The sequence below is a fragment of the Plutella xylostella genome, chromosome 21, assembly GCF_932276165.1.
Source record: "Plutella xylostella chromosome 21, ilPluXylo3.1, whole genome shotgun sequence".
NCBI classification, from domain to species: Eukaryota; Metazoa; Arthropoda; class Insecta; order Lepidoptera; family Plutellidae; genus Plutella; species Plutella xylostella.
Window position 1 is genome coordinate 1,622,483 of NC_064001.1, and position 23,917 is coordinate 1,646,399.

Genomic DNA, 23,917 nt, shown 5'->3' on the forward strand with positions numbered 1-23,917 from the left:
TCTTGTTGTTTACTTTTCGTGTTTCATATCTTTTGAAGGTATTTAGTTACTTACGTACTGATGTTATCATCCATTTGCCACCACCATGAATCATGGCTATCCGTCCCACCCATTTTTTGTCTGGAGGGTGGAACTTGTAAGCTACTCTTAATCTCATGATTGGTGATTCAGAGCTCTCAGAGTGTGGTGTGTGTGGAAGCCAGAGCGAACCAAAGGGTTCGATTAACATCCCACTAGGTGTTCGTTAGGATCCACCATCCCTCCTATTAGCAACATGAGGCCATCATAGATAAATCGTGTACCCATAGGTAATCAATCTAAAGAATCTACGCAGGTAGTAAGTACGGTCAGGTGCAGAAAAACCTGACCCCCTCATAGTAACAATGTATCTGAGGGGGGTCAGGTTTCTCTGCACCTTACTGTACCTACACGAGTATCAGAATAATAACGGCCCCAAATTTATTAAGAATAGTGCATTGACATTGACACCATCCTTACATTACATCACAGATTATCCTTCCAAGGACCAACATTCATGAACATTCTTTTCACAACAACATGAGAACAACTAAATAAAATAATTATAAATAGTTATAAATTAAAAGTGTACACGACAATGTTGAATCCAACATGTGCATCAAAAGCCCGTCATTCAAAGAGTTGTCAGCGACCGTATGGAACAACTGCAAATGGATGGGCAAGGCAATCGCTAGCCAAAAGTGGACAATAATGATGATTACTTGTGTATTTATATCCTTTGGTCTCATAGTATTGTTTATGTTGCTGATGATTGAACCACCTTCAGAGATACAGAAGACTAACGTCCCTCCAAACAGTCGAAGGAGGGCTATACACTATTTGTTCAAATTTACCCAACCTTGTGTTGTTAGTGCGACTATTTCACCTGTTACGCTAACTAGTTACTTAAACGATTCGATCAATAAAATATCGTAGTTGTTGTATGTATTATAATTATTATCTTTAAGTACCTACGCACGGTTAATTAATTAAATAGGTAGGTACTTTAAGAAGCAGATAAGTACTCTATCCATGACCCATTGCCTTATGGTTGACCAGATGGACAGTCGAGGGGGTTGAGGAGCAAGACATGAAAAGTTCTCCCACTGTCTGCTACGTCCGTGTGTGTGGCTACCGAACACGCTAGGCCACGGTGGTCAGCTAATGCCAGCGAACAGCCAGCTAATTTAAGATCGTAATGTAAAAAAGATTGGTGGTTACTATGTGCTAATAATTACTTTCTTACTTACTTAGTACCTACCTAACAAATTAACCGAATTACATTATAATGATTGTCGCCGTAAGAGAGCAAGTGCCTGATGGTGATGGTCCTCAGAATATTTATAAAAGTTGACGTGTGACTATTATGATACACAGAAGTATACGAAGTAACATCTATTCTGTCAATTTACTATTTTTAGTTGAAATTTACGTGATATTTAATTTTAGTTACAGCTGTATTCTAAAAATCCTTAACTACCTATACAGATATCAACTGAAATGTCCCAGCCGGACAAGTTACCCACTAACATGGAAAAATCAGAAAGTTTACACCAAACGGGAACGACAACAAGAAAATCAGATTTTATGATTTTCCCAAATTCTGTAAAAGAGTGGATGCACGGCGAGCAGGCACGCAAAATGTACTACTGTGTTGACGATCTCTGCAGTGTTATCGCCCCAATTCTCATCATGGGGGCAATAATAGGACTTGTAGTGGGGATCCCAATATTATTCTCACGTGTCGCAGACATCACACCCTATGCACCGACAACCACCAAACCAACGCCAGTCACTGGAAAGGTAACCAACAAGACTGCTCCTTCGAACATGACAAACGACCAAGCCATAGAAAAGTTTGTGGACACGCTCGATCTTTTCAAATCCTGGATGCAGCGATATAAAAGTGAAGTGAACTAATTATTACCATATTACAATGAAACGTACTTGGATATTATTAAACTATTATATAAATTTGGATTTAATCTTCTGATCGTAGAAAAACTAGAACTACCGACCATTGGTCCCGACCAACCCAGCCAGGACTATATCCCATTCCACGTTCCCCAACATCTGACAGAGCCCTTATTACATTCGAATAAGGGTAGTTTTTGTTTGAGCGAAAAGTTTCTGTTTTGTTAGGTGTAGGGTGCAGAACTTACCCATTATGTACGGGCATACGATTAGGGCGAAAGCATGGTCAGGTCTGTCCACATTATTTTCATGTTGTTTCATTTTTAGAGCTACGTAGATAGATAAGTACTTACCTACGCTGGTTATGCTATCCTTCGCAGCCTGTTCGCAGTTACTCGTAATATTGCTTGAGCCTCAATCCCAGACTCTCTCAATACTTAAAATAATTATATATAGGGATGGACAGGACTGCCAATGTTATACACAGAGTCAGTGTATTATTATTCATAGACTAGAATATTATGTTATTATTTATGATTATTATCAATATTATATTTTAAACATGTAAAATTTTGTATTAAATATTTATATGCCCAAAAAATATTAATTTATTTCACATTTTCCTGAAAATAACATCACAAAATTTCAAGTAAAACTTTCAGTTATCAAAATGGGTGATTTTAAATACGCTATGCGCATTTTTAGAATCATAGTTGGTTTAATTATTATTACTATACCATTTTTAACGCTAATTGTTCTTGTGATGATTGCCCCTCTGTGTTGGTAAGTAAAACCATTCGTTCTCAAGACTATACATGATATAGTGTAGCTAAGAGCTAAGCTAAGCTGTGTACTATGAATACCTACCTGCCTATCTGAGATAACTAGATCTCCAAAATTAAATAACGTAACTTTATAGGTAGTGTAGGTACCGGTCCTATCTACCTACTAATCTAAAAAATACCCACTTAGGTATTTAGGTTAGTAGGTAGATAGGACCAAGACAGGCACCCTAAGTAGGTACTTAACGCTCAATTAATTTACTTATTATTATTACAGGGAAAAAATTGTGCTATACATGTCGAAGTCATACAATCGGTTTTTAATGGCAGCAGATAAGTAAGTGCAGTTTTTGCTCTTATAATCCTGGGCTATTTCACCAGATAATTTCATGGCTTGAAATCGTTGAAATTTGGTACAAACTTACGTAGGTACATTCTCGGAAAAGATAACCATCTTCCGAAATAAATTTGATGCCAACCAGTGTCTGATAGCATCTTATAACCTACCATCTTATAACATTCTACAGTCGTCTTATACTTTTATTGCAGGATGTCGCAAACATTATGAAGCCACAGGGAGTTCAAGTGCACAACCCATTTGGCGCCTACATTTTGAAAAGGTTGTTTCTGTGAAAAGCTAATGTAATTTTATGAATTTTATCGTAAAGAATTGGTTTTTAAATAAAAGTTGGTTAGTTATTTTTATTGTGAGCAGTGATTTTACGAGACAGGTAGGTACCTAGACTATAAATAACATAATGTACCTATAGCCCCATCCACACGCTTGACAAACAATGACAAACAGCCAACAGCAAATGAAGTCCCAAACACCAACCAACAATCACCCAACACAAACACAAACAGGCCAACAACGACAAACACCCATCCACACGTCCGTGTTTGCTGTTTGCTGTTGGCTGTTTGCCATTGTTTGCCAAGCGTGTGGATGGGGCTTATAATGTTAAGCCTAGTCAGAGTCAGAGGCACTCAGAGGCCTTCGGGCAGCTTTTAAAACATCTGACAGTCGGGTTGCCCACTTACCCGACAACTCTCTCAGCACAAGCTTGGTTGTGTTGGGGTCTTGGGGTCCTCCAACTCGCACTAGGGCAGCCTGGTGGACTAGGCCGAAACCCTTCCTTGATTGGAAGCAGGAGATCCGTGCCCCAGCAGTGGGGACGTGATGGGACACCTGCTATATCAGTACCTGGGTAAATACCTACATACTTTACTCATTATGTTAGAATCAGTTAGTAGTTGTGTGTGTAGTGTAGTAGAAAGTTAGTATACAACTAGTAGTATTTGTAAAATTAACCTCCAAAACCATAAAGAGTATTCAATGATACTGAGGTTCCATATTCCGCTACCAGAACATTAATATACTTACACCAAAGTTACTCTTCTGAGCACTGCCGCAACCTACCACTGTCACGCAACACAAACGTAAAATTTTAGCCTGTGAACGAAACGTCAAAATATATTAAAATGTCAATGTCAGCCTACGTCAAAGTCAGCTTCGTAACGTCAACTGTCAAGTACGTCAACAACAAATGGCCGAAAAAACGAAAACCTGTGTTGTGAACTGTGCGATACAATTTTGTGTTTTTATTAATTAATCAAACAATTCCCATAACTTCTGACTGTATTATTTACAAAATTAAAAGTATGTCTGGCGTGTCGTCGTACAACAACGACAAGGTGGTGACCGGGGAGGTGGAGTACCCGGCGAGCGACCCCGCGTCGGGAGCTTTCTTCCAGCCCGATTATAAGAAGTAAGATACTTGTTTTAAGTTAATAATTAGTAGCTAAACTTACTACTGCTGGCTGCCTAGCGTTTATGCCTAACATTATGTTGAGTACGGGAATACAGGACTATTTCTGAGACTGTAAAAACATACCTATTATAGCAGTAGAAAATAAATGTCTTCCTCCTGAATTAAATGGGATCTAAAGTAGCCACCGGCCGTACAAGATCTGCAATATCTCACAGAAACTGTAGTGGTTTACCTAAGTGATTACTATAAAAAATGGGTTTCTTATAACAACTACAATAATGGTCTATTGCCTTAGAGAAAGTTTTCCCAGAAGCAATAAATACATTTTCAGCAATAAATAATGATGATGGGAATGAGATCAAGATTGATGCTGATGATGATGATGATGATGAAATCCTTTTATCCCTCATCAGGGACATAGGGCTTGAAGAAAGGATTTCCACTTCCCCCGATCCTGCATGGCAGATGAAGATTAACTAAATTAAATGTGCCATATTGTTATGTTAATTCTTATTTTTCCATGTACAGAAATGAAGATCTCAAGATGATGCTGGACGGCTCCAAGGACTCTCTGAAGCTGGAGGCTATGAAGAGGATCATCGGCATGATTGCTAAAGGCAGAGATGCTTCAGATTTGTAAGTTGCTCAAATAAAATATACACAGTGAAAAATTAAAAATAATCTAATATCATGCATCTTAACTTGTGAGACTATTATTTAAATGACTTACATGGTGTGGCAAATGGTTTACATTCTGCACCTGTGTGAATATTACAATGTAGGTAGTAAAATTATTTTAATTTATTAATATGCATGAGTCTGTATATATGTAGTGAACACCTTTTCTGCCTGCTAGCCTGCCAGCCACACCCCTGATAGTACATTAACCTTGCTTCTGCCTCATCACTAATACAACCCCCTCTGGACAAATTAGATAAAAGTCTGGCCACTAATGACAGATTCAAGAAGGAAGAAATCAAAACTAATACAACCCCATTCACACATCATTCCCCCAGGTTCCCGGCCGTAGTGAAGAATGTTGTCTCCAAGAACATTGAGGTGAAGAAGCTGGTGTATGTGTACCTGGTGCGCTACGCGGAGGAGCAGCAGGACCTGGCGCTGCTGTCCATCAGCACCTTCCAGCGGGCACTCAAGGTACACTCATCTTATGCCTAGTTTCACCATAGTCTGTTAGATCATTAACACCCCTGTTACATTGTGATGTCATCAATTATATGTTATCTCCATATTAAATTCTTGACAGATGTGTCAAATGTCCATCCAAAGGTCAGGCAGAGATCGCTTTCAGTCATAAGACTGCCTTTTGTACCCTAATTAAGTTACAACTTGGTAATTTTTTATTCTTTTTTTTGTGTACAAATAAAGTAATTCTCTCTATCTATGTACAGTTATAGAAATACTAGCCACTTGCCACGAGTGCAATACGGGTGCTAAATACACTAAGTATATAGAAAAACTGTAATGTTATTATACATAAACCTTCCTCTTGCATCACTCTATCTATTAAATAAAACCGCATCAAAATCAGTTTTAAAGATTTAATACTATGCAACAAAGCTTACTAGCAAACAATGTTTATTGATAGAAACATCCAATAAACTCCATATTCACCTTAAACTCTTCCTTCTCCAGGACCCGAACCAGCTGATCCGGGCGAGCGCGCTCCGGGTGCTATCCTCCATCCGGGTGTCGATGATAGTGCCGATAGTGATGCTGGCCATCCGCGACTCCGCCGCCGACATGTCGCCCTACGTGAGGAAGACCGCCGCGCACGCCATACCCAAGCTCTACAGGTAGCGCCATCTACACCACGCGGGGGAACTGTTGTAGTTGACAAGCTCTACAGGTAGCGCCATCTACACCACGCGGGGGAACTGTTGTAGTTGACAAGCTCTACAGGTAGCGCCATCTACACCACGCGGGGGAACTGTTGTAGTTGACAAGCTCTACAGGTAGCGCCATCTACACCACGCGGGGGAACTGTTGTAGTTGACAAGCTCTACAGGTAGCGCCATCTAGACACGGCGGGGGGAACTGTTGTAGTTGACAGGTTTGAGGGTAGATGGCAGCACACGTTATAACATCGGCTGCAAAATTATAGCTGTTCCCGCAAGATCGGCTTCGCCTTAAAAAATCCTCCCGTGGGAATTCCGGGATAAAATGTAGCCTATGTGTTAATCCAGGGTATTAGCTAACTCCATACAAAATTTCATTAATATCGATCCAGTCGTTTTGACTTGAAGTAATAACAAACTTTTTAAGGCGAAGCGAAGCTCGCGGGAACAGCTTTTAAATTAATAAGTATTCTTCAACTCCCTACACTAGCATAATACATTATGTTTTTTTGTTCCAGCCTGGACCCCGAGCAGAAAGAAGAACTAGTCTCAATAATAGACCGTCTGCTGGCGGACAAGGCGCCGCTGGTGGTGGGCTCAGCCGCCATGGCCTTCAGTGAAGTGTGCACGGAGCGGATGACGCTCATACACAAGAGCTTCAGGTATGCACAGGTCACGCAGTGAGTTTAGTTTGGAGGGAGCAGTCTGCATCAAGTACAAATAACAAATGAACGCGTGGCTCCTAGAGTGAAGAGCGACTGATCAACCAATAGCGTGTCGGCGCGCCGCAGCGTTTATCAATCTCCGTGGTGGCTGGCGAGTGCACCCGCCCCCCCTTTCCGCTCTTCACTCCTTCTACACCCAAGGAGCTATATTGATACCTAATAAGTTCCCACTTATCACTTTTTTCCAGGAAGCTGTGCCTTCTCCTGGCTGACGTGGACGAGTGGGGTCAGCTAGCGCTGCTCAACGTGCTCACCGTCTACGCCAAGACCTACTTCCCGGATCCTAATGAGGTTGGTCATTGTGTTAGTTACGAGTATCATCATCATCATCATCAACCTTTAAACTTCTTCTAAAAAAAGTGTCTGAGAACTGACTGGTACCTCTCTTCTCCGAGGTACTCTGGAAGAAATTACTATGAATCTGATAAGAACTGCCACACTTTACGCCCTCTTCATGCTAATTCAAAATTTTAGAACCTACCTCCCAATACCCCCCTCTATCTAGAGTGAAGAAGTTAATGTAAATAAAGATGCCTTTTTCTGTCGGAAACGACTTTATCTTCTATTTACGGCTCATCACTATTTATTTTCCTCATTATCACTAACTGACCCAACTCATCCCTCCCACAGGCGCAATCAAGCTCCTCAGAAAGCGACAAGCCGTTCTACGACTCTGACAGCGATACCCCCCGCGACGGCCCCCCACGCCGGCGCCGCAAGTCGTCGTCGGACGCCCCCGGGCTGGACGCGGACCACCGCCTGCTACTGAGGGCCGCCAAGCCGCTGCTGCAGAGCAGGAACGCGGGCGTTGTGATGGCGGTGGCGCAGCTGTTCTACCACTGCGGGCCCAGTGAGTGCTAAAAATACAGGGTATACTAAGCCGAAAGGAGGTGACCCCCTGAGTCACCCCCTTTCGGCCTAGTATACCCTTTTTGCCACACCCTGTATAATAATAATATGTGGAGACATCTCACACACGGCCATCCGACCACAAACTAGGCAGAGCCTGTAATATGGGTATAGGACAGCTGGTATATCTACTCAAATACATAGATAGATACATATTAAATATAAATATTAAGGCCCAAGTACAAATATCTGTCTTTAAACAAATATCTGTCCCAGTCGAGAATCGAACCCGAGACCTTCGGCATAGCAGTCAGGGTAGAGAACCGAGCGAAGCTTACTTCTACTGTGCAATTTTATGGGAATAAATTATTATTTGACAAAGTGACAAAACATTTCAGTAGTTAAAAATTATTTATTTTTTAAATTTAATAACAGTGTGTATACATTTATACCTCTCGGGGTCAGGAGGATAATGATGCACAATTTCGAAGGATTTATCGTTTCGTATACATAGCTTAGACACATGCGACACTGCCGAGCTAGATCCCCTTTGGTCTTTATACACTTACCGCACACATTTTTGTGGATTGTAATGAATTAATGTGTGAATTTCAATTGATTATGACCTCTATGCCCTTTGTGTTACAGATGCTGAGCTGCCACCAGTGGCTAAGGCGTTAATTCGCCTGCTGCGGGCCCCACTCGAGGTTCAAAGCGTAGTTTTGAATACTATCGCTTCGTTGACTGTTAACAAACGGGTAAGTGTATGTCTTTTATAATTTTTCAACAAACTGTTGGACTGTATTCTGTTAATCGTTTTCTTTATTAGTTAATTGTTAGCATGATGGTAGTTTGACCTACGTTCTTTGTGAAACCTCTCTCTAACCTAACTATTCTTATACCAATAAACACTGCCTTTACTACCAACAATCCGAGCAACATAAGGCCCTTTCATGGTCCTTCGAGCCGGATATGAACGAGCAAACTATCAATATTGCAAATTAGCTATCCTTTGGGTCAATCGACAGTTGACACCTCGCTCTGTATAATGTTATATTTTTTATATTTGCCCAGGCCCTATTCGAGCCATTCCTGAAGTCCTTCTTCGTGCGCACATCGGACCCGACGCACATCAAACTGCTCAAACTGGAGATCCTCACCAATCTGGCCACGCAGGCGAGCGCGCCCACCGTGCTGAGGGAACTGCAGACGTATGTCACTAGCAATGACAAGCAGTTTGCAGCCGCCACTATACAGGCTATTGGTGAGCATTAGTTTTTTAAATCTGTGTTACTATCAAAAATAAATAAAAAAAATTATCACTTTTATAACACTGCGGCCACTATACAGGCTATTGGAAAGTATTAAAGCAGATTAAGCCCCAGTTTCATCATACTCTGTTAGATCATTAACACCCTGTTAAATTGTAAGTTCATTATTTCCGCGATGTAATTACGTAAAATTATGGACTGAGAGTCAGTATGATGAGAAATAGTCATTGCTTACGGAGGAAGTTTACGTTATTTTAAGGAGAAATGTAACATGCTCATATAGACTCTATTCGGTGGAGACGGATAAAGAAAATGCGTGCCCCTTCCATAAAATACAGAATATAAGTTATTCTTCCAACCAATGTATAAAGAAATATTGACAAAAGTTGTGTATTTTTGCAGGTAGACTAGCTCTGTCTATTGGCAGCGAGACTGAGACTTGTTTGAACGGATTGCTGCAACTGCTCTCAAGTAAAGACGGTACGTTTATTTTCAGATGTTTTACTTTGCTAATGAATTTAGAGAATATAATTCGTATGAGGAGAACGGATGCTTTCTTTCAAAAGTTACCTAAATATTAGTTTCCAAGTTGAAATTTATAAGCGCTTACTTTTTCATACTTGGCCGAACCAGCGCTGAAAAGCGCGGACCAAATGTCAATAGTAAAGTACCTAAGCGCTTATAAGTTTCTAGCTTTCTTTCTGTATACGGCCTGTTGTTAACTCATCTTAATACACTACCGCGCAATGAAAAAGTTTCAGTCAGAATAGCAGTTTATGTTCAAATTTCCTATTGAAATGTTTTAAAAAATTGAGGCCATTTTATCGTCGTAATTTTGTAAGTGGAACTGTTTCTTTGCACGTGAGTGTAATATGGAGAGTAGGTATCTACATGTTTTCTTCACGAATGTCACCCACTACCGGCTCCTTATTAACACCCTGTATAACTACCAAACCCATTTCTCCCCACAGAGTGCATAGTGTGTGAAGCCGTGGTGGTGGTGAAGAGAGTAGTCGGAGGTGGGGCGGCGTCTGCGCGCGCCGCCGTCGCCCGTGCATCTAAATTATTGAGGAGCGACCGGTAAAGTATTGTTCTTCTTCATAACCACAGTGCCGCACTAAATAGTCGCCTGCATAGCCTAGCCACCCATATATTTTTGTTCAAAATTCTGCTGGCGGTCTATTCTATTCTGTGTGAAGGTGTAAGTAGTTTTGAAAAAAAAAGCTTTGAAACGGTAGTTTTTTCAAGTGGCGGCGCTTGTTATGCGGAACCTTAATCTGATATTAACCGCTCACATCCCAGCGACCCATGGCTACACCAGACACAATATATTTTCCATATTTTTTATTGTCTCTGATTTATCTACACGTAAGAGGTTAATAGAATCTTGCATTTCACCCACAGACTAGTGATATTGTTGATTGTCTCTGATTTATCTACATGGGAGAGGTTACTAAAATCTTGTTTTCATCCACAGACTAGCGATATTTTTATTATCTCTGATTAATCTACACGTAAGAGGTTAATACAACCGTATCTTCCCCACAGACTAGCGGGCAACGCGCGCGCGGCAGCCGTGTGGCTGGTGGCCGAGCACGGGGCCAAGCTGCCGCGCGCCGCCGCCGTGCTGGCACACATGGCCGCCACCTTCCCTGAACAGGTAATGTGGACCTTGTGGAGTAAAGGGTAGATAGCAATGTGGATTGAGAGGAAGGAAAGAAGATTCGGGGTAGCTACCATCCCTAAATAGGAAATGTGGACTTTGTGGACTGTAGAGTATTGTTCAATTTGGATTAACAGTGTTGGAGGCACGGGCTTCCCTGACCAGTAAATTGTGGACTGTAGGTTAGAGTACTAATGTGGATTGATAGTGGTGGACGCTAGGGCTTCTGCCGCGCGCCGCCGCCGTGCTGGCACACATGGCCGCCACCTTCCCCGACCAGGTAATGTGGACTTGTTGATTGAAGGATAGAGTTTGACTGTAAGCAAAGAAGATACTTGGTAGCTAGCTACCTTCCCTAAATAGGTAATGTGGACCTTGTGGAGTAAAGGATAGAGTTTGACTGTAAGCAAAGAAGAAACATGGTAGCGAGCTACCTTCCCTGACCAGGTAATGTGGACTTTTTGGAGTAAAGTATAGAGTTTGACAGTAAGCAAAGAAGGAACGTGGTAGCTAGCTACCTTAACAAGGTAATGTGGACTTTGTGGGCTGTAGAGTAGTGTTCAATATGGATTAACAGTGGTGGACGCTAGGGCTTCTGCCCTGGGCCGCCGCCGTGCTAGCACACATGGCGGCCTCCTTCCCTGAACAGGTAATGTGGAGCTTGTTACTTACAGGACACAGTTCAATGTGTATTCATAGTGGTGGACGCTTGGGCTTCCCTGACCAGGTAATCAGGATGATGAGAATAGATGTGGATTGGTACTAGGGGATAAAGACAAATGACTGCTATAGCTACTTTGTCTAGAAGAGGTTTCCGCAGTGTTAGCACACATGACCGCCACCTTCCCCGACCAGGTAATGTGGATGGTGACTGGAGAGTAGAGTGGAGTGTGGATTGAGTGCTGTAAGTCTTGTGGACTACAGGAGGATAAAGCAAAGGCTGTTATAGCTTCCTTGTCCAAAATAAGTTCAGCACGTTCATAAGGCACGGGTCTGTTATCGACGTCGATAAACTCGTTTAATGCGCGGTCCTCCAATTCCCGTATTTATGCCGAACCATCTACGTCGATAACGAACGCGTGTAGTGGCAGCGGCAGCGGCAGCTGTTTGATTCCAATATTTTAATTATATTTGTTTCAGGATGAACTAGTGAAGCTACAGCTTCTGACGTTGGCCATCAAACTGTCCATCACTCAACCGGACACATTACCGCTCGGACAATACATCGTGCAGGTAAATTATAGATAATATGAATCATATTACTTCGACAGGTTTTTGCCCCAATGGCCAAAAGAAGCACATGATCGGGAATGGTGGTCGAAAACGAGGCGTTACTATTGGTGCTAACTCACTCTGTCAATATCAAAAATGTGCAAGACATATATTCAGTACTCGTTTGTTAAAAAAAGTCAGTTCAGTAGTCATCCCGTCTTGGCATTTCACCAAAGTAGGTGTTAGGTTGTACGATAGTCATTTACTTGATTGGTTCCCCCATTTAAGTAATGAAATAGCTCACACATAGCTCTCACATATATCACACAAAGCTCGCTACTCGCTATGACACTTGTCTTCCTAAGGATCAGTTTAATAACCGATACAATAATAAATATCTGGACATGCATCTACCAGGATACAATAACCTAACAAGAGTTATTCCACAGTTGGCTCGCTACGACACGTCCTACGATGTTCGCGATCGAGCGCGAATGCTCGGTCGATTCCTGACCGATGAGAAGATGAGGGCAAGAGGCGCCACCGTGTTCCTAGAACAGAAACCTGCCGCCACTACTGATAGTAGCTTTAAAGGTTAGTGTTTTAATTCAGCTTATTGTGAGATGACCTCCTGCACGCTAGATCGACCTTAAAAAGGTAGCCAATAAGGAAGCCGGAATACATAATAGTGTATAGATACCTAGAACTTCTTGGGAGAAGCCTACATATGTATGTCCAGCTTTCGATTGAGGATATACCTAAATAGCCATTCTATGCCCCTTCGATGCATTGTATTCTTCAATGGATAACACCATTAAATTTAATATCGTCGTAAATTTAATTGTTGAAGCTTAGCTTTCAGTAACTTTCACTATAACCAGCATTCTTTCATTAACCGACTACGAAAAAAAAGAAGAGGTTCTTAATTCGTCTTCATGTATTACTATGTGCACCGATGTCTACCCCAGTTATGAACATATTTGTTTATGTATTGTGTTTGCCTCATTTTATTAATCTGTCTCTTTTATCACCAGTGCAAATTCAGTTTATACATTCTCTCTAATACCTTACCATTCGATTCCAGACCGTCAGCAGTACACCGTGGGCACACTGTCGCACTACATCGGCGCGGCGGCGGGCGGCTACCGGCCGTTGCCCGCGTCTCCTGCTACGGCTATAGGCGCTGAGTTACGAGCCCAGCCGACCCCGGCGGTTACTTCTGTAAGTCTATGGGAGCCTGGTACTTTTATTGACGAGTTGTTTTACCACTTAAGTAGAAAGAGGGGTGTTTGATGGATGTTAGAAGTCAAATGGGTGCCTGAAACTGATATTTGGAGGATTTGTATTGATGAAACTGCCAAGGCCAACCCCCGCGGTTACTACTATAAGTCTATGCGAGCCTGCGGTACTTTTGTAATACAGCGCCGAGGCTATTATGGCGCCGATTTACGAGCGCAGCCAACCCCCCAATTACTTCTGTGGGTCTATGCGAGCCTGGTAGTTTTGTTGAAATGGAATTCCTATCAAATCAAAAGGAATCCTCCAAACTTAGTCTGCATCAGGCGTTTTTTTTAAATTGTAAAGGTAGTTATTTGAATCTAGTGTAAATGATTATAACAATATTTTTTCTATTGACACTGACAGCCTCAGGAAGACAAGAAGTTCTACTCGAGGCCCAACAGCAGCGGCTCCAGGTCATCTTCAGGATCCGGTTCATCATCAGAAGAGAGCAGCTCCGAGGAATCTTCCGATGAGTATGTATTGTTATTATAGTGATTATCATGATCATGATACAATCGTATAGAGTGCTGAAAGTTGCGTTTTCTAAGGACAACACAACCCTGAAGACTATGAATAGAACCTTATGGTGTAACGCCTCATTGGTGCGTTTCGCTGTGGCAGTGTTAAAACAAGCTATTACCTATAGATTTAGTACAAAATACATTATTTAATTTTATTCACAGAGAAGCCAGTGACGACGAGGAGGAGGAAAAGAAACCGGAAAAGAAGAAAGAGACAAACAATATCAAGTAAGTTTATCATCATTATGTAAGTACTTATTGGTTAAGGGGAGTTGAAAAGGTGTATTAATGCCGGCAAAATAGGGGGTTGTAACAATAGTTTAATGTAATATTGGGGTTGACTTTTCAGGGTTTTTACTTTCATAACATGTTAAGGCCACGGTAGGACATGAGCCTCATCATTCATGTTTAAATACTGTAGAAAACTAAACCCTCCATCTACCTACCTAACATCCATAACCCTTCATCCTCCAGATCAACCACCACCTCGTCCGCAAGTGACTCGGAAAGCGACAGTTCAGACTCTGAAGAGAGCTACGAGAGTTCAGACAACAGCGATGATCCCAAGAGCAAAGGAGATAAGACTGACTCTAAGGTGAAGTATTTTATGTAAAAAAGAAGGCGTAGCTTCCTGTCCTGATGATGAAAAGGGTTCCAACTCAGCATAATGCTATGGCGTTGTTTATCATTTACATAAAATCTTGACCGATGAAAACTAAATCTAATTTTCAGCCCACCACAAACACAACAGCCTCCAAAAAGAACGAGAAGTCGAATCTGGAGTTACTCCTAGAGCTGGACTCCGTGGCTTCTTCCCTGCCCACCATGACGCCCACTTGCGGAGGCCTGCTGTCGCCCAGTGCAGGACCGGCTGGAGATGGTATGCAGTGACATAGACAAATACAGGGTGTTGCAAAAAGGGTATACTAAGCCGAAACCCACGTGTGTACCATCTTATATCTAATCCTGAACAGCAGCACCCTGTGGATTAATCTTATTTTTAGGATGTCGAGGATTAGTAGCCAGTAGGGGGTGCACTATAAATTTCTGTAATAATTTATTAAGTATACCTAATGTATATCTAAACAGGCAAAAATTTAATTCACAGTTGTTATTTATACTGAGCAACCTTAATATAGGGCCAAGTCCGAATTTGCTATACCTATGTATATATTGTATTTGTTTAGTGTATGTTATGCTACAAATATAAATGCAATCTGTATATATTTTTGTTTGATTACAAGCACTATTGTGTTTATTAGAATAGAGTCCTCTTTCTGCGCACTTCAACTCTACAATGTAAGAAATTTTTAAGTTCTTTTTATTCCATTTGTGTGTATCTCATTCCTGTTTGCATGCAATTTGTGTTCATTCTCGGATCTATGTGTTTTATTATGTATGTCATTAAATATATCTTACAGACCAGTAGTCGTGGAGACTCCCTTTTCCATTCTAGCATTATTTTTTTGATACCTACATGAAACTGTATCTGTATGTCTTATGTGTTTGTGTCGACATGTCTAATTAATATCTTAGTAATACATTTCCTGCTTTACAAACATTCACTCTAAATGTGCATCAACTTGTGTCTTATGTGTTTGTGTCGACATGTCTAATTAATATCTTATTAATACATTTCCCGGTTTACAAACATTCACTATCAATGTGCATCAACTTGCATGTCAAACTATCAACCACTCCTCGCAAAACCTATACCATCACACATTACACCCACAGACACCATCAAGCCCGTACCAGCCATGTACACTAGCGGCGAGGGCGTACCACTGCTGTCGCGAGTGTCATGCGGCGGTCTGTCCGCGACAGTACACTGGACAAGGAAGCCACATCTGTATGGGGACAATATGCTGGTGGTCGGTCTTAACTTCACGAACCATAATAGTGCGCCGTTGCAGCATCTGAGGGTTGGGAATAGGGTAAGTGACCGTTTTGTTGATATTTTTGTTGCTTTAAAAAGGGAGGACCTTATTTAATATGTATTATTTTGATGCAAAATTGCTTTTATGAAGATTGTTCTTAGGTATATTATTTTTCAAAATCGATTCAGCAGCAGCCGTTTAGAAGTTGTTTATTTTGTTATGATTCTAGTAAACGTAACATCACGCGCTCATTTTGTTACGAGTCCAGCATAGTACCTGATCCTAAAATATTGAATGAGGACCTACAGTTTTCTGGCGCCCTTTCGGAAATCCAATAAACAATCGACTATATTGAGAAAAAAATCTTATTTACATTAACAAGTTTTTCAGTTACATTACCTTTACTTTCCTTGTTACTTGCAGAGTCTAGGCGCCTCGCGAATGATGCACGAGTTCCTGCCAATATCGACCTTAGAGCCGGGAGCGACCATCCCCGTCACCATAGGACTCGACTTTGCGGATTCTATACAGCCGATAGAGTTCGTTATCGCTTGCAGCTTGGGTAATTATTATTAGATTTTATGTATTATTATATATTATAAGAAACATAAATCAAAAATACTGTTACACTAGGGAATGATTTTTCATTGATACTGACGTGACAAAAGTTTTGCATCGCGCTCACTCACATCGCGCCACCCCTATAGAGCGAGCGCGACGGAGAACTTTTGTTACGTCTTAATTGCGCCCCGTGCTAGCCCCTCTGTTTACCATACTTTATTTTAACGTGTCTCTTATTTTTACAGGTGAGTTCACGGCATCAATAAAGCCGCCAGTGGGAGAGCTGATGCAGGCCGTCACCATGACCCAGGAGCGCTGGGACAAGGAACAGAAGAAACTTAGAGGAATGAATGAGGTACTTGTTGTAGTGGTCACTATATTCCATTCCACGGAGAAAGACATCTGACAGAACCCTTTTTACATTCGAATAAGGGTAGTTTTTGTTTTATCAGATGTCTTTCCCCGTGGAATGGGATATAGGTCGATTTTTTACTGCATAAGAGATTTCTACCCAAGTGTGCTTGGTTTACCAAAACATTCTCTATTCAATAGATAACTAAATGGGACGTAGAGATCTGAAGCTAGGCACAGGAGGTTTAGTCTAGCTTTCCAAAAAACTATCTGTGAGCTTTTACTGTTATGCAATCAGTTGCTCGGCTAATGGAACGAAATATGGTGTTGTGGTTAGCGCAGTAGCGCTCAGAAATTTCATCTTTTGCAAGCTAGACTGACCTCACAATACCGACTGATTTAGGGTAAGGTCCCATTAGCCGGTGGTACTGCGTTGCGTCCTGGTCATAAAAAATATATTACCTATGGCAGTGACCACCAACAGGGCTTCGCCGTTATTTCCCATCTTTTTACTTTTTATACATATAATTATAAACCTTCATTTTATAAGTCTGACTGTCTCGTTTACAGTGTGAAAAGAAAGCGAGCAAGATGGACGAAGAGCAAGCGATTTGCCAGCGAGTGTATGAGACCGCCAACGTCGCTCCCATCACGGCTACCGGAGAACTGCTCAGGTGAACCTACTTACATCCTAACTAATATTATAAATGCGAAAGTAACTGTGTCTGTCTGTCTGTTACTCTTTCACGCCAAAACTAACGGATTTGAATGAAATTTGGTATACCTACATATGGTCTACACCCTGGGAAAGAACATAGACTACTTTTCATCCCGGAATTCCCACGGGAATCTTTTTAAGGCGAAGCGAAGCGCGGGGTTTAGCTAGTTATATACTAACTTACTATGTACAGTCAACGAAGTAATCCGACAGAGAACTAGGGTCATCGACATAGCTTACCGAGTTAGTAAGTGGCAGTGGACTGGTCACATCTGTCGAAGAACCGATAACCGATGGGGTAAACGTTTTCTGGAGTGGAGACCGCGTCTAGGCAAACCGAAAGCTAGCCGCATCCAGTGGTGTGCTTTGGAAGAGGCCTACGTCCAGCAGTAGAGTGCTATAGGCTGATGATGAGTTAACAAAATAGATAATTTGGCACCCCCAAAGAAATATTTTGATAGTTAGGAGCGTGCCAATTTCTCCATTGTCGGTTATCTAATCGACAGGGATTGATTTATAAATTAAACGTCATCTCCATATAAAATTCATGACTAACCGAGAATGGAAAAATTGGCACTGAATATCATAGCTTTCCACGGAGTTCGTAGAAAGAGCCTTCCCTGTAGTGACATATCAACTCAGCGACTGACAGCTTACCTCTCTGACTGGATAATCCTTTCCCCACGGTACATAAAGAAAATGACTAAATTATCTATTTTATTTAACAAGCGAGTATAATTACCTATACTGAGTATACTAAAACAATTTCAGTAGGTACTTACGCGTTTGTTAAAAAAAATTGAGTAAAAAGTAGGTAACTACATAAATATAACATACTTATTAATTTTGATGCAGGTTCGCTGGCCGCCTGATGTCTTCGAAAGAACTGGTTCTACTATCCGTGAAGATAGAAGATTCCACGCTAGTCCGAGCTAACTGCTCTAATATGGCGATAGCTTCGTTACTCGCCAACCAAATTGCTCAAGCGTTCGCCCGATAAACACATCGCTTTATGTTATTTTGAACCTTTACACATTGACTTACAGTTGAAATCCAGTGAAGATTTTTCGCCAATCGTTATCTATGTAGTATTAAATAGTACCGCAATGACTAGATGGCGCCACAAGAGCTGTTTAAAAGAAGCTCTTTTGTGATTGGCTGTTTAATTTGACAGTATTCTCTGATCGGGGCAATGTTTGTAAAGGTTATTTATGTCAAATTAAAGCTCTCAATTATAATAGAAATCCAATATCAATATAACATTAATAAATAAAATATCTAAGTATTTATCAAATTTTAAAATATTTAGAATAAATATACATATACCTATAACTGTGTTTTATTTAATTACAAGGTTGATGAAGAGAGAAAAGTGAAATACGAAATAAAGTTTTACATTTTATTAAGGTAATTCAAATGAGCACACGATTTGTGCTATATCGTTACAGAAATAATTCACTTTAGTTTAGAAGTCAGGTATAACATTTCACCAAGATTGTGCTCAAGACTTTAATTTAGAAATATTTAGTAGAAATTAATGTATATAGGTAACACTCATTTTAACTGCCGTTATAATTATAGTATACTGCATTAGGTACATTCATAGGTCAATGGACTTATTTATAATGAATGCCATCAGTCATCACTGGCTAAGGGTAGAGTACACTTTATCATAAATGTTTTGTTAGCCATTTAATTTTGGCACTTAATTTACCCCTTACGACACACCTTTTAGGGTGACTTGCACCAAATAGTTAAACGAAATTAAATTTGTTTATGTCCTGCTCAGTCAGTATACTATCAAAGCAAGAGAAGAATAGATTTAATTTCGTTTTTCGTTTAAATGTTTGGTGCAAGTCACCCTTAGATTCAAACTGAAAGGTTCACTGTTTTGCAAGGTTGGTGCAGTGATGACTAGAAAAAATGATGAATGAAAGAAATATGACCATTCGTAACATGTTTTCTCATTGTGATAACAACAGTAATAATCATACTACCTACCATGAATATATAACTTAAGTCAACTGAACACAATGTGAAAAGAAAATTGTAGCAAATAAATTGCATTAATAAGTAAAGCAATATAATCTATAATACACTATTTACCTACGAACTAAATTATATAAAAAAAAAACTGTCATAAGCCTAAAAATTTACCTGGATTTGCAAGTTCATCAAAATAAATTCGATTCCATATATTTCATTGTTTGAACGAAAACTCTTTCATAAACATCACAAAATGTCTACCTTTGGCAATGTTCACAAAGTTCATATGTAAAATTATAATTTTGGAAATGGATGATTGATACGGATGACTGGCAGAATGGCTATCATAGAATATAAATTTTTAGCAAGATAGATAAATATGAAACTATTTGGTTATTCAGAAATCTCAGTAGGCTTACATGCACTCAATATGATCCTGCCAAGCATCTATATCAATCTTCTGAAAATACTAATAGTCGCTTATAATTAGTAGGCATCGTAGAAATCGTATGAAAATGTATAATAAGTATGACTATCGTAGCAAAGATTAACAGTGACATGTCTTATCAAGTTATAACCATCAAGGATATCTTTATACAACGTCAAATTACACTATTAGAAGAAACAAGCAATGTGTATTAATTTCATTAATAGTTTAATAGCAGGATATTAAATATAAAATACTACTTATATATTTAATGTATTTACAAACGTTATGTAAGGTAAGACACTCCCATCTAAATAGTCAACAGATTTGTGCCTTTCCACCCCCCACTAACTGTAAAGAGATCTCATACTTCAATATATATTTTATGAATTAGTATTATTTACGAATAGTTAAATCTTGCATTTAGTTACGTTAAATAAATTTAAAAGGTACTTTTTGATAATAATAATCCGTGAAAAAATCAATCTCAGATTTTTTCCACTAGATATTATAGGAGGCATAAAATTATCTGGTTTATGGTCGAATGACTTTAAGTATTTAATTAGTAAAACTAATATATAATGATAGATAATTTATGCATATATGCACGAACGCTATAAGACATAATAAATCTAATGTATAAATGCCTTACATTTCTCTAAGAATTAAACATTTTGCACAGCAGAGTCCTTCAGCTCGATCGGCTACATATTACGTTAGCTTTTAGTAAAATATTTTTACTTATTTTATCATACATTTTTTGCTATCTATCATGTAAAATGAATAATAGTCACAACTTATTTCTAAAGTAATCGGAAAAATTACCTCCTTTCGAATACAACATTATAGAATTGAACGATTGTTTAGGTATTTTATATTTTTATGGCATTATGGCATATTCTGACTACATGTGACCTATCACCTCAACTTTTAATTAGAAATAAAGTATTGTCGAGTTAAATTAATCAAGATCGTCATTATAGAAATTGGATACATATTTAAATTAATTTGCAAAGTATTAATTAAGTACATAACAGAAACACGACATTGTTTGTCTGGTGAAGGTGTTACAAGGAAGAGCACGGGACTACAGTCAGATATTAGCCAAAACTATTTGAAGAGAAACCATCGCAACTTATTTCTACTGCAATTTAAGGAAACAAGCATCATACATTATCCTGTATGATTTTGAGTAGGTATTAGGCCTTGAGATGTATATGACAACTACAAACAGAAACTATGTGGAAAAAGGCAGTTTTCCTCTAAATGGTATGGTAAACAATAATTAACCTGTGGTCAATTGTCGACTTGATCAGGCCAGAGCAGAACAATAAGTTTATGAAAAAGAATGTAAGTATGCTTAACTTATGAGCTTGCCAAGTCAGGTTATCGTTAGTCTATAGGCATGCCAGCTGTTTGACCTAGATATGAAAAATTCTATTCAAGCTTTATTAAAATCATGTCTCAGGCTTTTATCACATCTAGGTAGTTGGGTGATCATTTATTGAACCATGAGGCCTCAAACAACGACAATTGACTGAAAACGCGGCAAAACAAAATCATTTTTAGCAAAATTGAAGCTATATAAATAAGTTTGATGCAAATCAACTTATGCCGTTGTGATATGTTTTACATTTACAGAAGTGTGCACTTGAACTTTTTTAGGGAGGGCAGTTTTCTGGGGTGCTTGTTCCTGTTCCCGCGCCGCTCCTTGTCCTTGCGGATCTCCCGGACTAGTGTGTAGAAAGCGTCGTCCACCCCCATCCGCGTCTTGGCTGACGTTTCTACAAATGGCACTCCGTAACTTCTCGCTACCTGGAAATGTTTAAGAGAACAAAATAGAATGTGAGTCATTCCGCTATAAATTTATAAGAAACCAAGTCCTCATGTTTGGTGTCGGAACTTTTTCATTGCTTGTGAGTATATTTTGTATATCTGTTCACTTCATAAAATGGTAAACAAGAAAAAAATATTCAGGCATCTTTGCATGGAATATTTTATGGGACCTTGTAACACAATGACCTTGTATATCATGATATCACAACACAACAACAGTAGAAAGAATACATTCAAATCCTTAACTCATTATTCATTCAGTCCAGTTTGTCATTATAATTTCCCATACATTAAACCCAGTACCCAGCCTCCATTCTGTATGCTGATGAATCACCATCTGTTTTCAAACTGTAGGTTGCTCTCACAAAGTGTTTGTTGTAATTCTACCAATAATCATGTGTAGTATGACTCAAGATTCTAAGAATTGCCATTTATAGCCAATAATAGTATTTTGCCTTATCTTATATTTTTAGTAAGGAAAGCAATTTACTACTGTCTCTTAATAATATACAAGTTACATAACACAAAATAGGTATGATTACCTATATTTGAGGGGCTAGTAACATAGATTTGTAACTTATTTGGTGTTTATTTATGTATATGGTAAATATGTGTACATGTTGAAAAGGTAATTCATAACATTCCAAATTTCATACTTAACACAACATTTAATGTTTTATAGGCCAACATTTTGCTAACAGCAACATACACCTTTTTACATTACCAAATATCCTGCTCTAATTCTTTTTCCTGAGCCTGACAATCTCAATATCCAAAGAATATCCTTTCCAACTCGCAAACAATAAACTCAATAAATGTATTCTCATACCTCCCCGAGAGTTTTTAAGTTAAACTGTACCTCATATACATCCTGCACTGTCCAGGACACAGATCCTTAGTGAGATTACAACTAATCTGACTGGCTAATCCATACATGACATGAAAAGTCTCTAGTCCAGCTCTAAAACACGCTCCAGACTCTCAACATAGAGACTCGGCAAATACAAGAGTGTAAAGGTAATATTCCGCAGAGCTTGCCAGTAGTTATAATAGTGAAAGGTTTTGTTGAGATCTGAGACAAAATTTCTCATAGAGCGTATGGAGCAGAAGGGCTAGCACAGGGTTGCCAACACAATATCACCAAAGTTCTCTGTCATGCTTGCTCTTAGTTCTACATGGTGTGATAGAGTGTGATATAAAACTTTTGTGTAATGCCCCTTCAGGTGTAATGTCTGTCAGGTGTAATGTCTGTCACAAACACACACAAGACGGAGAACCATAAAACAAATGACTGCTCACCTCCCTCGCCTGCGCCATGTCGACGGCCCAGGCCTGCAGGTCGCACTTGTTGCCCACCAGCACCATGGGCACCTCCTCCGCGTCCTTCACCCGCTTGATCTGCTCCCGGTACGACCCGATATCTTCAAAACTCTTGGCACTGTTCACCGCGAACACCAGCAGGAACCCCTCCCCCGTGCGCATGTACTGGTCGCGCATCGCCGAGTACTCCTCTTGCCCCGCCGTGTCCAGGATGTCCAGCAGACACGTCTCCCCGTCGATCACCACCTGCTTCCTATACGAGTCTTCTATCGTCGGGTCGTATTCGTCCACGAAGTGGTTTTGTATCAACTGTATAGTGAGGGCCGACTTGCCCACGCCTCCAGCGCCGACCACCACCAGCTTGTATTCGGTCATCCTGCGCTGAGCGAGGCAAAATATTTTTCACAACACAAAAGTCACGGGCCACAAGAAACATGCACAGCGTCGACGGGATAGCCACACCTAAGATGTTACTCACAAAGGCATGACTCTCACTGCCGCTGTATTATTGCACTCGGCACGCGTAATACGGTTAATTAATTTATTTATTGCAGACAAAATGCAATAAATGACAATGAGATGGTTCAGTCACCCTTGATTTGATTGAATATTTTTTTATGCGTTTCGTTTAGGTTGCGTCACATACGTAACACTTTTCAGTGAGTGAAATTTTAAAGTTATTTTTGATAAATATATCTTCAAAACGTACGGATTAAATATTAAATTAATGACTAAAAATAAATATCATGGATAGATTGTAGCAAATAACTTTACATATGTTAAAATATTTACACTTTCATTGATCGACGGATTGACATAACGAAACGTTGTGAATATGATTGGATAAATGAGTCATCTTCTAGTCTTTGAGCTAGCCACAAGATGGCACTGGGTGTCTTTTAATTTCAAGTTTTATAAATATTTATTAAGCTATTTTTTATGTAGTATACCTCTGGATAGTCACTTGCCGGAGA

General features: G+C 39.8%; 2 protein-coding genes and 1 long non-coding RNA gene across 3 annotated transcripts; 2 read left to right on the forward strand and 1 right to left on the reverse strand.

Moving 5' to 3' along the window:
* The first annotated feature begins 2,456 nt into the window (after positions 1-2,456).
* On the forward strand, positions 2,457-3,380 carry LOC105381033. The gene is made up of 3 exons (XR_005254491.2): positions 2,457-2,715; positions 2,992-3,051; positions 3,264-3,380. It is a non-coding gene; the product is annotated as an uncharacterized LOC105381033 (long non-coding RNA).
* An 858-nt stretch (positions 3,381-4,238) lies between these two features.
* LOC105381065 (AP-3 complex subunit beta-2) lies at positions 4,239-18,614 on the forward strand. Its single transcript, XM_048628488.1, has 24 exons — positions 4,239-4,483; positions 5,015-5,122; positions 5,503-5,641; positions 6,140-6,300; positions 6,861-7,004; positions 7,256-7,358; positions 7,698-7,917; positions 8,565-8,674; positions 8,991-9,180; positions 9,590-9,667; positions 10,159-10,267; positions 10,736-10,847; positions 11,991-12,083; positions 12,512-12,656; positions 13,147-13,283; positions 13,707-13,816; positions 14,027-14,092; positions 14,339-14,459; positions 14,597-14,744; positions 15,602-15,801; positions 16,168-16,306; positions 16,551-16,660; positions 17,227-17,330; positions 18,230-18,614. The coding sequence occupies exons 1-24, from the start codon at positions 4,377-4,379 to the stop codon at positions 18,372-18,374; spliced, it is 3,099 nt and encodes a 1,032-aa protein (XP_048484445.1). The 5' UTR covers positions 4,239-4,376; the 3' UTR covers positions 18,375-18,614.
* Positions 18,615-18,759: 145 nt separating this feature from the next.
* On the reverse strand, positions 18,760-23,559 carry LOC105381032 (GTPase HRas). The gene is made up of 2 exons (XM_011550673.3): positions 22,923-23,559; positions 18,760-21,602 (listed from the first exon to the last, which is right to left on the reverse strand). The coding sequence occupies exons 1-2, from the start codon at positions 23,316-23,318 to the stop codon at positions 21,423-21,425; spliced, it is 576 nt and encodes a 191-aa protein (XP_011548975.1). The 5' UTR covers positions 23,319-23,559; the 3' UTR covers positions 18,760-21,422.
* Positions 23,560-23,917: the final 358 nt, after the last annotated feature.

Bases quoted from the DNA above. Each gene is read 5' to 3' on its own strand.
- LOC105381065 (XM_048628488.1), top strand. From the start codon at position 4,377: ATGTCTGGCGTGTCGTCGTACAACAACGACAAGGTGGTGACCGGGGAG. The intron at 7,005-7,255 runs GTATGCACAGGT...ACTTTTTTCCAG, and splicing joins CTCATACACAAGAGCTTCAG to GAAGCTGTGCCTTCTCCTGG. The intron at 13,284-13,706 runs GTAAGTCTATGG...TGACACTGACAG, and splicing joins CGACCCCGGCGGTTACTTCT to CCTCAGGAAGACAAGAAGTT.
- LOC105381032 (XM_011550673.3), bottom strand. From the start codon at position 23,318: ATGACCGAATACAAGCTGGTGGTGGTCGGCGCTGGAGGCGTGGGCAAG. The intron at 21,603-22,922 runs GTGAGCAGTCAT...AAACATTTCCAG, and splicing joins ACATGGCGCAGGCGAGGGAG to GTAGCGAGAAGTTACGGAGT.